We start from the raw sequence: 14,688 nt of genomic DNA, 5'->3' as shown, positions 1-14,688 counted from the left end.
TGTTCACATTTTTTATAACAACCTGGATGGAAGAGCAGGATAAGTCTGTCACTGTCCCAGGAACCTGAACTCCCTAAGTTCTGAGCTCCTTGACTTCCTATCTCTGGTGGATGCACTGCTTAATTGCAGGCAGAGCCAATTGTCAGCATTGAGCTGCTAGTCCTTTCCTGCTCTGCCAGAGATGTACATCCAGGGCCCAGATGATAACATGGGCAGAGAACTTGAACATGTAAGCGTTAGAACGTGCACAGGTCAACTAATGTGAAGGGAAGCAGAAAAGAGAAGTTGTTGGCATTCTTGGGTTTCTTTTCTGTGCTTAACTTAAAAAAAATAATTTTGATATATTTCAAGGCATGGCAAATCAATGGAGAAGTAAATGTTGATAAATAAGAAAAACTACCTTTACTGAAAAGTTTAGTGATTTATGTGCGAAGGAGTAAGCATTCATATTTACACGAGCAGATGTAGCACATCGGTTACAGGTTAGACCAGTCGGGGAAAGATGCTTATGTGGTAAAAGGTGACAAATAAAAGCCATTTCAGAATTACCACGAGAAAAAAAATGAACTTTGTTTATGTATATGAGAACATTTTTATTTTTACTTTCAAGGAAATATTACATTCTTAAAAGTCTAGGCAATTTCCATTACCTTGGTCACATTTCTACTTTCAGAAGATATTTACTTGGGGCTTAGTGCGGTCTGGAGAGGTTTCATGACATACCTGCAGTTTTCTGAGAACTTGTTTACACAGGATATTGCTTTGAAAAGCTGAGTGTAATTAATTTTCTGAGAGGCATGTATTAAAATATGTGATAAATACTTTTTTGCAGGTTAAATTGATTTGAAGATAGTTTGAAGGGAAAAAAATAAGGTAGGAAATAAATGTAGCTTTTGATTGAAAATACAAGTTTCCACAAAGCATTGGTATCTGTTCATCCCTACAAGTCAGGTCTTTCTTCAGCAAAGGCTCCTTGTGTGTCAAGGCCCATTGCTAGAAGCATCTCCTGGACCATGGTCCCATCATCAGCTTCTCGAGTGCTTCCTTCTTGAGTGTGTTCAAGTTGTGTTGTTAACCTTTTATGTCTTACTGTCTTTCAGACATTAGTCTTTCTGGGGATATTGAAGACCAGTCTTCCAGACCGAACTCCAATAACCCCCTCTTCCATCTCAGTTCCCGACCATGGACCTTTCTTTAGAATTAGGAAGATGTGCAGAACAGCTCAGGTGTACCTGTTCCTAGCCAGGAGCTGTGATAGGTATGGGGGTGAAAAGTGAAGACTGCCCACTGCCTGTCTTCCAGGAGCTGCTGGCCTTCCACCCAGGCTCCCGTCACATTTCAGAAGCACCAGGTGAGCCTTCTTACTCCCTCCTTGTCGGCCTCTGTGTAGCCTCTCCCTCCTGCCTGGTTGTTTGGGTCCTGCCCTTTCTCCTTGTGTGCTGTTGTTATGCCAGTGTTTTTCTTTGTATCTAGCCAACACATTCTCTACACTGAGGAATACAATGTGTAACTCAATTCTTCAAGTAGACGTCTGAATTAAAGAAAAGCAATTTAAAATACTCAATTCTATTTTCCTAAATCACTCAGTCACAAGTAACAGTGGAACAGAGATCACATATACATATTATTATGTGAGTGGTTAATTTGGGCACAACTAGGACCCCTTAGTTGCTTGATTAATTTAAAAAATCATTTATAATTAATTGGTGAGTTATTTTTAACCTTGAAAGTTACGTAATCATAATCATCTTTGAAAACAGCACAGGGGACCATCTACAGGTTTGTGACAGATTTATGTGTCTTAAGAATTGTTTTGGAACAAGTATTAGAGTTGAAACTTAGAACAATCATATTCTTGCCTAGGAAAAAAGCAAAAAAAGATGTTTTTTTCCACCTACCCCTAGAAACACCAAGGTTTCTTATAGCTTATCTGTAAAAAATTGGAATTTCAGATCTGTGGAAAGAAAGAATACAGAAAATGTCATAAAACTAAAATATTTTTCTCGATCAATACAATGATTTTATTTCTCAGAAACATGCACACCACAATGTAGTTTCATCAGGGAACTCTGCTTTTCTCTTTTTTTTTCATAATTCCTGACTCCCAAAGAAGGAAAGAAATCTAGAAAGAAAGTAAGGAAGAAAGAATGATAAAGTAAAGGAAAAGCCACTGTAGATGTGCTTTCAAGAGATAAGGAAAATTAAACATTGGTTGTTAAAGAATGACCGCTTTTAATATCTTAAAAAGTCCCTCAATCCCCACCCTTATCTGCTCCAACTAAACTGCTTTTCCCAAACACATTCCACACTCGGCTGAGCCCCATCTTTCCTTTCCTTAGTACTACACTGGTATTTTTATTGCTTGTTTAAAGCACAGAGGATTGCAACTACATTTGGATTAAATAAGATTTTTCTGAGATGTTCTTTGTAATTTAACTACCACTTACAGCAGTGTGTTATGAAAGAGTGCTTTTTAAGACTAACAAATAGCTTGCTCGGATATAGACTGCATTAAACTAGAAAATGCTTAATAACAAGATGCTCATGTGGGGAGTTTACATCCATCATCATTAATGTACAGTTTTACTCAGAATATGGGCTTTGAGGATTTTTATGATTGTAGAGCTCAATTCATTCTGAAGTGTTAGTCAGCCCTTTCATCTTTAACACATGAAGGACATACATAATTATTGACATAATTATTCTAGCTGGAAAATAAATTCTATTTAGTTCATGACTACCACTTAGATTAAATATGACTTATGTCCATCAGGTGGTTCATTATTTTGGGCCATGAAAGTCCTCAATTAAATTAACTAGTTTCTTACTGGATAGCAGTTGGCCTGCTCCTTTTACATCTGCTTGGTGTATACAGCTGTCCTCAGTGCTACATCCTAGTATCCCACTCACTGTGAAGCTTTGCCCTCTAACATTTTTTTCAGGGTATCCTTTACCTCTGTGTTTCTCAGGCTATAGATGAGAGGGTTAAGCATGGGAATTACAAGACTATAAAACACAGAGATCACGTTGCTATACCTCCATGAATTCCCTGTTTTTGGTTGCTGCAGGTACATAAAAAATAATGTTCCATAGAAGATGGTGACCACAGTGAGGTGAGAGGCACAGGTGGAGAGTGCTTTACATTTGCCCTGGGAAGACTGAATTTTTATAATAGAGACCAGGATGCAGATGTAGGAGATGAGGATGGTCATGAGGGATCCAGTGAGATTCACTGCTGAGAAGATCAGGAGCTGCCTCTCTTTGTTGTGGGTATCAGAGCAGGAGAGTGCGAGGAGAGGGGGGTCGGCACAATAGAAGTGGTGGATCACATTGGAGTTGCAGAAAGACAGCTGGAAAGTCAGTACTGTCTGTATCACAGAGTTCAGGAAGCCATAGGTGTAGACACCTACCACCAACTCCTTACAGACCCGTTGTGTCATGATGGCTGTGTAGATCAGGGGGTTGCAGATGGCCATGTAGCGGTCATAGGCCATGGTAGCCAAGAGGAAGCATTCAGTAGTGGAAAAAGCACTGGAAAAGTACAGCTGAGCAAAACAGCCTGAAAAGGAGATGGTTTTTTTCTTCACCAATAAATTTTGCAGCATTTTGGGCCCAATGGAAGATGAATAACAGAGATCGATGAAAGCCAGGTGACTGAGGAAATAGTACATGGGTGTGTGAAGCCGTGAGTCTGCCTTGATGAGCAGGATCATGCCAAAGTTTCCCACCAGGGTGATTAGATAAATCACCAGGAATACTACAAAGAGGGGGAGCTGAAGCTCAGGGCGATCTGTGAATCCCATGAGGACAAATTCTGTCACAGTGGTTCGATTACCTCTTGCCATTTTGTTCTTTTACCTGGTGAGAAGAAATATGACTTAAAATGATCAGATAATTAAAAATATAAGCTCATTGTGTCTTCATCCTAGCATCAGGTGATAAAAATTAGGCATTTCATAAAGACCCAAACAGTTGGAACTAATTTCTTTTTGGAACCATGGCATGAGTCTCCTCGGCTCAATTTTCAAGTTTACAGTCATGCTTTCAGTTTAATTCTGGACTCCACCTAAGGCCCGACAGCACACCTGACTCTGGGATGGAGAGTGAGTACCACATTGCTCTTGCTTTTGTGGGTCTGCTGGAAGGACTCACAAAGAAGAATGACCTATGGATGGTTAGAGATGCACTAAGTACTTTGGACACTTGTGGAAGAGACTGAATGTGGAAGGTGGCAGGAGATGATGTATTCACTGATTTTTACCCATGAGCCAAATGCCCACTGCCCATCTTTGTTGTGTCAGATACTATGGAAAATGAAGTGGTCATGAAGACAAAGAAAAGTATGTCTGCTCAGAGGGTGCTCAGAGGCTGGTAGGATAAACATGTATGTAAATAATTAGTTACAGCTCAGTGTGGATAGTGCTTTTCTTCATTAGGGTTTCTCTTGGTATGATAAAACACTATGACCAAAGGAAGGGGAGCAAAGAGTTTATTTCGTCTTACAGCCTGCAATTCATTACCAAGGGAGGTAAGGGCAGGAACTCAAGGCAGGAACTCATGTAGAGGCCATGGAATAGTATTGGTTACTGGCTTGCCCTCCATGGCTTGCTCAGTTTGCTTTCTTATGCTATCCAGAATCACCAGTCCAGGGATGGCACTTCCCCAAGTGGTCTGGGCCCTCCACATTAATCATTAATTAAGAAAACGTCCCACAGGGCTATAAAGAGAATAATGTCTGACATCAACCTGCCTACTAAAAGAGTGTTGTGTATGGAGGGAGAATCAACAGTCAAAAAATCAGGCTGAATATTAACGCAATATAATATTGAATCATTGGTGAACTCTTCATAGTAGAGAGGGCTATAAATGAAAACAAGCAAACAGAAAAAAAACAGGCTATTTTCTACAGTTAATATAACTGCTTAATGATGCTTACGTGTGGATATGAACACAGACTCATCTCTTTCTGCATAAATGAGATCACAGTTTTATACTTTGCTTCTTTACAAACTCAGCAAGTATGCCATGCTGTTCCTTTTCATAGCTATGTTGCGATTTATTAATTCCCTCTTATTGGAAACATTTTCTACTCAATTTAGTAAATATATGCTTCTGGGCTCCACTTAGGGTCATGTACATGGCTAGAGCTGGGGTGAAGATGTTTAAAATTTGTAATTTACAAGTTCTATCTATCTATTGATAAATACATATATTCTTAGTTTTCAACATTCTGCTTGTACTTTAAAGTTGCTACATTATTTTTTCTTTGTGATAAGCAGTAAATTTTAAATAGTTTTATGCCAAAATCCTTTCCTTTTTGAATTCTGCTTTTTGTGACATGATTTATAAGCACTTCTAAATTTAAAATCATTGAATTTATCTCTTGCTTTATTTCATTTTTACATTACAATCTTCGATATGCTTGGAATTAAATTTTGATATGAGGAATGGGGTAAACAGTCTCTTCTTTATTTCTTGAAATGGCTGACTAAGGGTTCTAATACAAATGGTTGGCTAAGTCATTTTACTGCTGATTCTGTTGGTTTGAAGCTCAAGCCTATGGCATACCAAAACACCCATTTAGTGCTTGTTTCAGCTTCCATTTTTTTTTTGCAGTATCTTCTAGAGCTAAGACCAAATATAAAATAAAATAGAGTTCATTTTAGTGTCTGGTAGCACACTTTCTGGCTTGCTCACACATAAATCATTTTAACATGATTTTTATCAGTTGAAAAATCTTGTTTTCACTGAGCTGTAAATGTTTGACTGAGCAGACATGTTAATTTTGGGAGAGTGGACATATTTATGAGAGGATTTTCTTTCTGTAAGTAGACTATGTTTTGTACTCATCAAAGATTTTGATATTAAGTCTTTAATGATTCAGACTTTCCAAATACATACTGTATACATTTCTTTCAATTCTGTTCTTAAGTGTTTTATCTTTTTTGCCACAATTATAAATGAAATAATATCTTTCATTCTGTGGCTATTTAATTATTGTTCACATATAGGAAATTTATTGAATTTTATGAATTAATTTTATAGCTACCCTCTTTAACATATCATTTACAAATCAATTTTTGTTGATTCTTATGGGTTTTTCAAATACACATTCACATACTATGAAACAGATGTGGTTTCCACCTAGCTTTCTGTGGAGTATCTCTCCTTTCCTGTGTCTACTTGTAAAGGCTTGTATTTCCACAATGATGTTAAATTGTAACTGTAGGGACAATTGTAGCAATTTCCATCCTCTTCAAGAGTGATTCAGAATTACAAAGGAGACTCCTTGGTACTGTAGACAGAGGGAATAACAGACACAGAATTGCTATGGTAAGAAGGATCACACATTAAACAACTTCAAAGACATGTGGCTAAAAGAAGGCCTTCTGGAAGCATGCTAGCCTTTCCCTTTTGCAGGGTTAGGGCAAGCATAACAAACACAGGCCCACGTATCTTCATATAAGAAAACATCTGAAAGTTAAAAAACAATATAACGAATTATAAAATCTGTTCTATTATTTCTCTTCAGCAACTATACCTTGATAATGTTCTAGAAAACAGAATTCTTGGGATGCTTGGAGTACTGGGTTAAGATGCAGAGGTCTCCGGAGAACTTGTTTTCAGTCCCCATACATAGCTGCACAGTTGGCAAGTCAGGCTCTTTCCACACCCCTACTACCCTCAGCTCTCCATAAGGCCTGTCATGACAATACTAGCAGCATGGCTCACACTAATAAAGGTGATCTGGAAGATCCTGGGAACATGCTTGGAGTCATGCAAGAGTCCTGTTGCTAGGAAGATAGTCTACAAGGAATAAATAACATGGGTTTCTTGTCCCAGAAGATATGGTGCAGAATGAAGTGCCTTAAAATAACTCTAAAAGTAAGGATAAGGCAGTGCTCTGTTATGTTTGGATCTCAGCACCGTCTAGGGTAGGTGATAGGAAATGTGGCTAAAATTACACGTGTAATCTAGATAATCGAAGGCCTAGTAATCCCATTTTAAAAAGATTTAATTATTTATTTTAAATTTATCTCTGTGTGGGTATGTGTACATGAGTTTAGCTGTCTGCAGAGGCCAGAGGTTTTGGATCCCTCTGGAACTGGAGATACAGGTGGTTGTGAGCTACTTGAATGGGTTCTGGGGCTGAACTCTGGCCATCTGCAAGAGCAGTATGTTCTGTTAACCCCCAAGCCATCTTTCTAGCCACAAAACATCCAATTTTAAAGAGTTTGGTTTATAACCTGTAGCTAGTAAGCAGATTTTAAATTAAATGAGGTATTGATAGGAAGATACAAAGAACCCTAGAGAGGGAAGGATGGATTAAAGAGGGAGTATATTTAGTAGAGGAAAGCTCCTGAACATATTTAGGAGACAGTGAACATTCTTTTGGAAAGAATAAACAAATATTGATGAGACAGTGGGAGGCAAACTGGATGTTTAGGAGTGTGCCATATTTTGAAGAGCTGTGAAAGCCAAGGAAAGTCAATGACTCAATAGTGAGTATGGACTCACTGAACACTTGAACTCTGGACATTACTTGCCTATCACTCTGCTCTCAGTGATTCCATCTGTCATTGCATGAATGGATTGAAGAGGAAGGAAGAATACCATCAGCAGGACACAGCCAGGACACTTTCCATGTAAGAGAGAGGATTTAAAATGGGGGAATGATAGAAATGGAGAAAGAAGGCATGTGAGACAGTCCAAATAGAATCTGGGTCACTTGGCAATTGACTGATGGACAGTTTATTTTCACCATATCTGCTTCCTAAGGAGATCTAATACATTGAAGCACACATGAACACACACACATGAACACACACACACACACACACACACACACACACACACACACACAGCTGCATACACAAATTCACCAACATTGACACTATTTAATTCAAAAGTAGAAGATGCAATTGAGAGATGAAAGAAAGCAGGCATCCCAGTGTATTGTCTAATCGTGTTGTGGAATAGTTTTGGTAGAGACAGAAAGTCTGTGCTAGCAGTGAATTCAGAGGAAAGGATGTTGGATGCAGTGTGAGGAAATGGAGGATGACGTTGTAGTCAGAGCTGATGATGATGGTATGGGAGTCACTGAGGTTTGGGTGATGGGTTGAGATGTGATGGTTGAAATCATGCAGGGAGAGATAAATGGGTGAAAACAAGGGATTGATGATTGGTTCTATTTTTAAAAGCTGACCAGAAGAGTCAGCAGGTGAAAAAGTTGCCCCAAGATCTTCAGACTAGCTCCTATCAAGGAATAGTGGAGAGCCCTTAAACACAGGCATTCCTGACCTCCCTGATTTACAGTAGATATGACGACTTATCTTTGTGTGGCCATAGTGCTTTCAATTATAGCTTAACTTGAGATCAAATTAGCCTTGGGATCTTTAGGTATCACACTTTAAACTATCTTACTATTGCTGATAAAATGCTTGTTGTTGAGAATTCTGTGCAGTAGCAAAAATCTATTTGGGTTCATTTCTGGAGTTGATCAAGCCTTCCCACTGGGGTCCAAACTACGACAGCACCTACTCCAAACAGACATAGGGAGGTTTAGCACTCCTAGAAGATCCTGAGAGGTAGTGTGCAGACCACAGCTTTATTTAATAGCTCTTGCTTGATCAAAGAGTTTTACTATTAACTGCAATGGATGTGATATCCTGCTCGCCTGTAAAGTTTCACAAATGTGGTTAACTTGAAGGTTTAAGAAGCTCTATTAGCTAAGTATTCATTAATCATTTATCATATTGAAATATTGTTCTCCATTCCTATAAACTTCTACTTGAATTAATTTTTAAGTTTTGGAATTACTGATAGTACCAGTTTTTAATGTTTAGATTATAAATTTTAGGAATAAAAATTAAACAATCTCTAATAGTAAATATTTGACCTTTAATTTCTTATCTAAGAGAATATTTGTAGGAAATGTTAATGAGATTTAATTAATCCTCAAATTTGATAATAATTATTGATTATTTGAAAAGTTTTGATCCATAAAGATTTGTATTTCGTTTTAGTTCAATATTTGAAATTTTGTGTCTGTGGAATGTGTGTGTGTGGGGGGATGTGGGTGTTCACACACACATATTATGGCACATGCGTGGAGATCAGAGGACAACTTGCTGTGGCTTGTTATTTCTACCATGCGAGTCCCATAAACTGGACTGAACTCAGTTTGGCAGGCTTGTTGGCAATCACCTGTACCCACTTAGTTGTCTCACTTCCTCAGGTGCAGCTTGTATCATTCTATTTAATAGAAACTTGTTATCACTCCAGTTTCCCAACAAGGAAACAGATGTAGCAATGCTCAGTTGTTTGCCAAGTTCACAAAGTGGTAGGGCCAGGATTTAAAGCCAAGTTGGTGATTCTATCACCATTTGCCCAAAGGATACTGTTTCTCTATTTGTGATTCCCAGTGTTTATTTATTTCGGTAAGTTTTTCTTGTAAAGTTAGCTTCCTATGATAATATTTTAGGCATGCTGGGATGGCTCAACAACACTTTCTAAAAGCTTATTCAGATTTAACTGTTGTGTTTCTACAAATAATCAACATCTGGTCATTTGGAAGGTTGTTTTACTCCTTGTGATTATTCTTTATGTATGACCAAATAGAACAGCTGTGTTGATTAACTCAGGAGATATTCTTAGCCTCTTGGGAGGGAGGGGCAGGTGAAACACTTTGAGACTCTGTGATAGCTAAACTTTCTCTTCTGAGGAATTTTGGGATGTAATTTGGGAGGCTCCTTGAGTTTGTCAGGTCCCTGCCATGGTCTCCTCATAAAATAATAGACTAATCAAATGAGTAAGTAAGTGAATAAGTAAAGGAGGGAGAGAAGGAGGGAGGGAGGGAGGGAGTAAGTACATTAAGAGTCCACCAATCTTTCTTACTCCATTTCTGGCAGGAACCAAGCTCTTGTCTTCTCCACAGTCCTAGCACCAACAACACCCTTTCCTTGGCTGCTTCTTGTTTTCTCCTATGTCAATCTTAGCAGTAAGTACAACTTACCAAGCACCCAGTGGACAGTTAGGATTCCCAATGCTCTGGAAGTGTCCACTGAATATATTTACAGCCCAACAAACAGACCTCTTCATGTCTGTCTGCTTCTACTCCTTGGTGTCTGTATTCCACACCCAGGAAGCTGTGAGTGTTTATAAAGTGCAGTGAGTCCATTATCTCTTGTTATTCTGGTGCTTCCAATGTCTCAAGGGACAGTTTCTGTGATGTATTTTGCATATGACTAAATCACTGTTGGGAATAAAAATCCCTGAATCATTCTGGTGGCTAATGATGACTCAGGTTGCCATGCATTGGTGCTTGCCATGTATTGGTGCTTGCTCTCAGGATGACTCCCAAGCCCAGAAGCTTTGGTGTGATGCTGAGATGAAGCCTTCTTTCCCTTGCTAGGATGTCCGAAGTAGGAGTCCTTGAAGTTGCAGCTGCAATGAGGTCCAGTGAATGCTTTGTGGAGAGGTAGTTAAGAGTATGAAAATGTTATGTAGTTAAGATGGGTGCATATTCTAGACACTTCTGGCTACAAAAACAGTTTTGGTTTTTATATTTATCATAAGAGATAATTTAGGAGAAAAGTAATATCTTCTTTTATTGTTATGCATTTCCCATTGAATCAAAGTAGGGAATAATCATTAAGGAATAGAATCATATCAAAAACCATCACACAGGTGGCTCTGGTTAAACCCAGTGGGCCACAAAATAAAACAAAAAGGCATCAATGTAGGAGAGAGGGCTTTACAGGAAGTTGTGAGAGTTGGGGGAGGATTAAAGAGAGTAATCAGAATGTATTCTATATACATATGAAATTTTCAAAGAACAAATTTAAAATAAAGACTTTTAATAGAAAAATTCTAAAAATTTTAGCAGCTATGTTTCCCTTCAGTCTCAAAAGGCATTGGAATATTCTAAAGAAAGGAAAGGCATCTTTAAGCATTCATTGATGGTGAATTTTAATTTCAGTTTGTAGGAAGGCGTTGTGCTAAAGGAAGATGCATACATGGTTCACAGAGACAGTGATGGTTCCTCATTGAGAAAGAGTGTTCTCCAGAGCCTGAGGATCTGGGTGATGGTGACTCCTTGTGGTGGAGACTATTGGAAGTGCCAGACTTTACTCTGCCACCACCATGAAGCCACATGGAGCTGATGGTTCTTGCACAGGGCCACAGCTTGCTGGGTTTGCCCTGGAGTAACTGAAGGGCTGTTGCATTTGGTTTTCATGTGTGAATATTTTACTATAAAAAAGAAAGTAAGTGATTCTGATTTTCTTTTAGTCAGGAGCTATTTCCACAGAGACTCTTTTAAAAAATGAGGTTAAAAATAATTTCTTTATGGGGATCGAGAGATGGTTCAGCTGTTAAGATCACTTACTACTCTTGCGGAGGACCAAGTTTCAATTCCCAGCATCTGCATGATGGCTCATAACTACATGTAACTCCACTCCAGGGAAACCCAGTGTCTTCTGGCCTCTATTCACACTGCATGTAGTGCTGCATATCCAGACATACATATACACATACAAAAAACTCATATGCAAGACAAAAATACTTAATTGTCTTATTCATAGTATTCTGGTTTCACGACTCATGAATCAGAATCTGTTTGCTAGAAATCTGGTCTGCACCACTTCTAGAATCTTCCAGATTTCTCACATTTGCTCAGAATGTGGATTAACTTATCTCAAGCCTGACATTTATTTATGAATGAAACCTAATTATATGTCCTTTTCAGGGGTGAGATAAGCTATAGATTCAGATGATATCCACAAGTCATCCATAAAGACTCAGCAGAGAGTTTAGAAATGTAATAATGTAAAATTTGTTCAATTTATAAGAGGCATGTAGTTCAGGCCTCCAAAGGGGGAAGATTCTTTTCTTAAAGTTTATAATTTGTGTGTGTGTGTGCGTGTTGGTCTGCATATGTATGCGTGTAATTCATTTCCTTCTTGTTTTAATTTTGCATCCATAAATTTAATCAATTATAAATTGAATTTTTTGGTAGCACTGTGTATTGAACCCAAGGCCTCGTGCATGCTAGGAAAGCACTCCACCATTGTTCTAATTCTTAATGAATTTAATTAACACTTGTATTTGTATTGCTCAAGTATAGACTTTTTCTTATTGTTCTCTAAACAATAATTTATATAATATTTACATTGTATTAGGTATTATGAGTAGTATAGTACTGATTTAAAGTACATAGAAGGGTATTTATAGACCACATGCAAATACTACATGGTTTTATATAAGGTACATGAGCATCCATAGTTTTTGGTATTCATGCTGGATCATGGAATCAACCAAATAGATACCAAGGGGTGACTATCTCTATCTATCTATCTATCTATCTATCTATCTATCTATCTATCTATCTATATCTATCTATCTACCTATCTATATGTCTGCAAGAACCTGACTTCTGGAAGAGAAGTGTAGAGCTAACATCTCACCTATGAGCCCTCTCAGGCTTTGTCTTCAATTCTGTTTCATTCTTAGTTCTAAATACAGGCAATATAAATTCAAGGCCTAATTCTTTTTTTCTTTTCCTTTAGGTATAGTTTCATTCCATTTATTTTTCTGAAATTAGTGAAGCTTCAAGTGGACTAAGACTTAAGTAAGTTTTACACACACACACTTGCACACACCTATTCTCACAAATCAATGTACTGTTCTCATGTCTCAGAAGAGTCAGTCTTCCCTCCTTTCATTTCTCCCACATCATTATTTTGACCCTGACTTCTTCCAGCTCTACCTACAGCATAGACTATTCTTGGCCATGTCAGCAATTGCATAGGTGTTCCATGATTCACTTATACAGGGTTGATTGGCAATAGGTCCTTGGGGAGAGTCCCCAAGTTCTTGGTGACAGATTAGGACCCAGGATTATCAAAGCCAGGGAGGAACCGGGGTTGAGGACTTTCCCTGACTATCCCTAAAGTATATTTGTTATAACCACAAGGCCTAATTCTTTTTTTTTATTTTTTTATTTTTTATTTTTCGAGACAGGGTTTCTCTGTGTAGCTTTGCGCCTTTCCTGGAACTCACTTGGTAGCCCAGGCTGGCCTCGAACTCACAGAGATCCTCCTGGCTCTGCCTCCCGAGTGCTGGGATTAAAGGCATGTACCACCACCACCACCACCACCACCACCACCGCCCAGCGCAAGGCCTAATTCTTAAACCCAGTATCCTCTCTAAAACTGACTATGAGCAAATGCTGCTGTTCTCTGAGGAGCCATTAAAGCATCTACCTTGAGCCAATCAATGCAACCCCAAAGGCTAGTTTCAGATAAAAAACATTCAGGTCAAAGAGAAGTAATGAACCTGGTATGCTTGAAAACATATTTGTTATGGTTGCATCATAAGCCCCTTTAAGATCAGAGTCAGCATGTTGGTAAAACTGAATAGCAACACAAAAAAAAGAGCAGTAGTAATAGGTACCAGTAAATAATAATAAATTAACTTGAGTATTGTGGTTAGAGGTGAAAATGAATCCACAACCACTAGGCTTGGGATGAAGGTTCATGCATACTTCTCAGTGGTTTGTCAGACACATTAAATTAATTAAATCATCAAGATATTCTTGTCTTCTTTTTTCATGATACTGTTATCTAATATATAATGAGCATTTTCTGTGTGTTAGACATTATTCTAAGTTCTTCATATATTATTTCATTCAATCAGCAATATTCATCTAGTCTACATTTATATGGACTAGGCACTTGACTAATTTGACCATGGTAACAAGGTGAGTAAGTGAGTGACGAAATGGGATTTGAAACAGGCAGCCTGAGTCCAGAGCTCATCTACCTTAATACTGTTGTGCCTCTTAGCAACTACAAGATGCTTTCGAATCATGTCATTTTCAGTATGCTTACTTATGCTATCATACTTAAATATTTCACCATCTAATAAATAAATATATGTTTATATAAGTAAATGTGTAAATGAATGAGAGCCATTTAAATAAAATATATCATCCACATGGTGTTCCTCCCTCCATAGATCAATTTGCCATTCTGTGTGCCTTGTTGACTTTTAAAATTGTTAATAAGAACATATACATTTCAGTGAGAGTCTTCAGTTACAAGCAAAAAGAAGAGATTTTGGGATATTTTCCGAAGACCAAGAGTCAATGTGGAGACTGTAAAACCAGGCTTAAGGCTCTTCCTTGCTTAGAGGAACTGGTTAGATGAGAATCCCATTGCAGCTGATACTGAGGACCAGTGGCCATAGATTATTACCTCAAGGGCTATGTGATAGATACTGAGGACACTCAGATCAGCCCTAAAGTCTCTACTACAAAAATGCTCCTATAGTCTTGAATTGTGGCTCTGATGAGTTGACATAAATATGTATATATATGAGATTTTTTTACTTATTCTTTGAGAATCTCATACAAGCATACAATGTATTTTGATCTTATTCACCCCCTTTCCTCTCTATCTCCTCTCAGATTCCCCTCATATTACCCTTCTAGTTTTATTTTTTTTAAATGTAACATACTGAGTCCAATAGTGCTGACCATATGTGCACAAGTGTGGAATCATCTGATGGATATATTTAATTCTTACTTCCCCAAAGGAAACAGTGTTTTTTTGATTTTACATATTGGCTAGGAATACATGTAATTGTTTTATTTCAAGGATAACGGGCCCAAGAGAGGGTAATTCT

General features: G+C 38.0%; 1 protein-coding gene across 1 annotated transcript; it reads right to left on the bottom strand.

Annotated features, from left to right (window-relative positions):
- Window positions 1-575: 575 nt before the first annotated feature.
- Window positions 576-10,131, bottom strand: LOC102914020 (olfactory receptor 5M5-like). Its single transcript, XM_076566781.1, has 2 exons — window positions 10,016-10,131; window positions 576-3,858 (listed from the first exon to the last, which is right to left on the bottom strand). The coding sequence occupies exon 2, from the start codon at window positions 3,843-3,845 to the stop codon at window positions 2,907-2,909; it is 939 nt and encodes a 312-aa protein (XP_076422896.1). The 5' UTR covers window positions 3,846-3,858; window positions 10,016-10,131; the 3' UTR covers window positions 576-2,906.
- Window positions 10,132-14,688: the final 4,557 nt, after the last annotated feature.

This window comes from Peromyscus maniculatus, chromosome 1 (genome assembly GCF_049852395.1).
Source record: "Peromyscus maniculatus bairdii isolate BWxNUB_F1_BW_parent chromosome 1, HU_Pman_BW_mat_3.1, whole genome shotgun sequence".
In the NCBI taxonomy this organism is placed as follows: Eukaryota; Metazoa; Chordata; class Mammalia; order Rodentia; family Cricetidae; genus Peromyscus; species Peromyscus maniculatus.
This window is presented reverse-complemented; position numbering and strand designations above follow the sequence as displayed.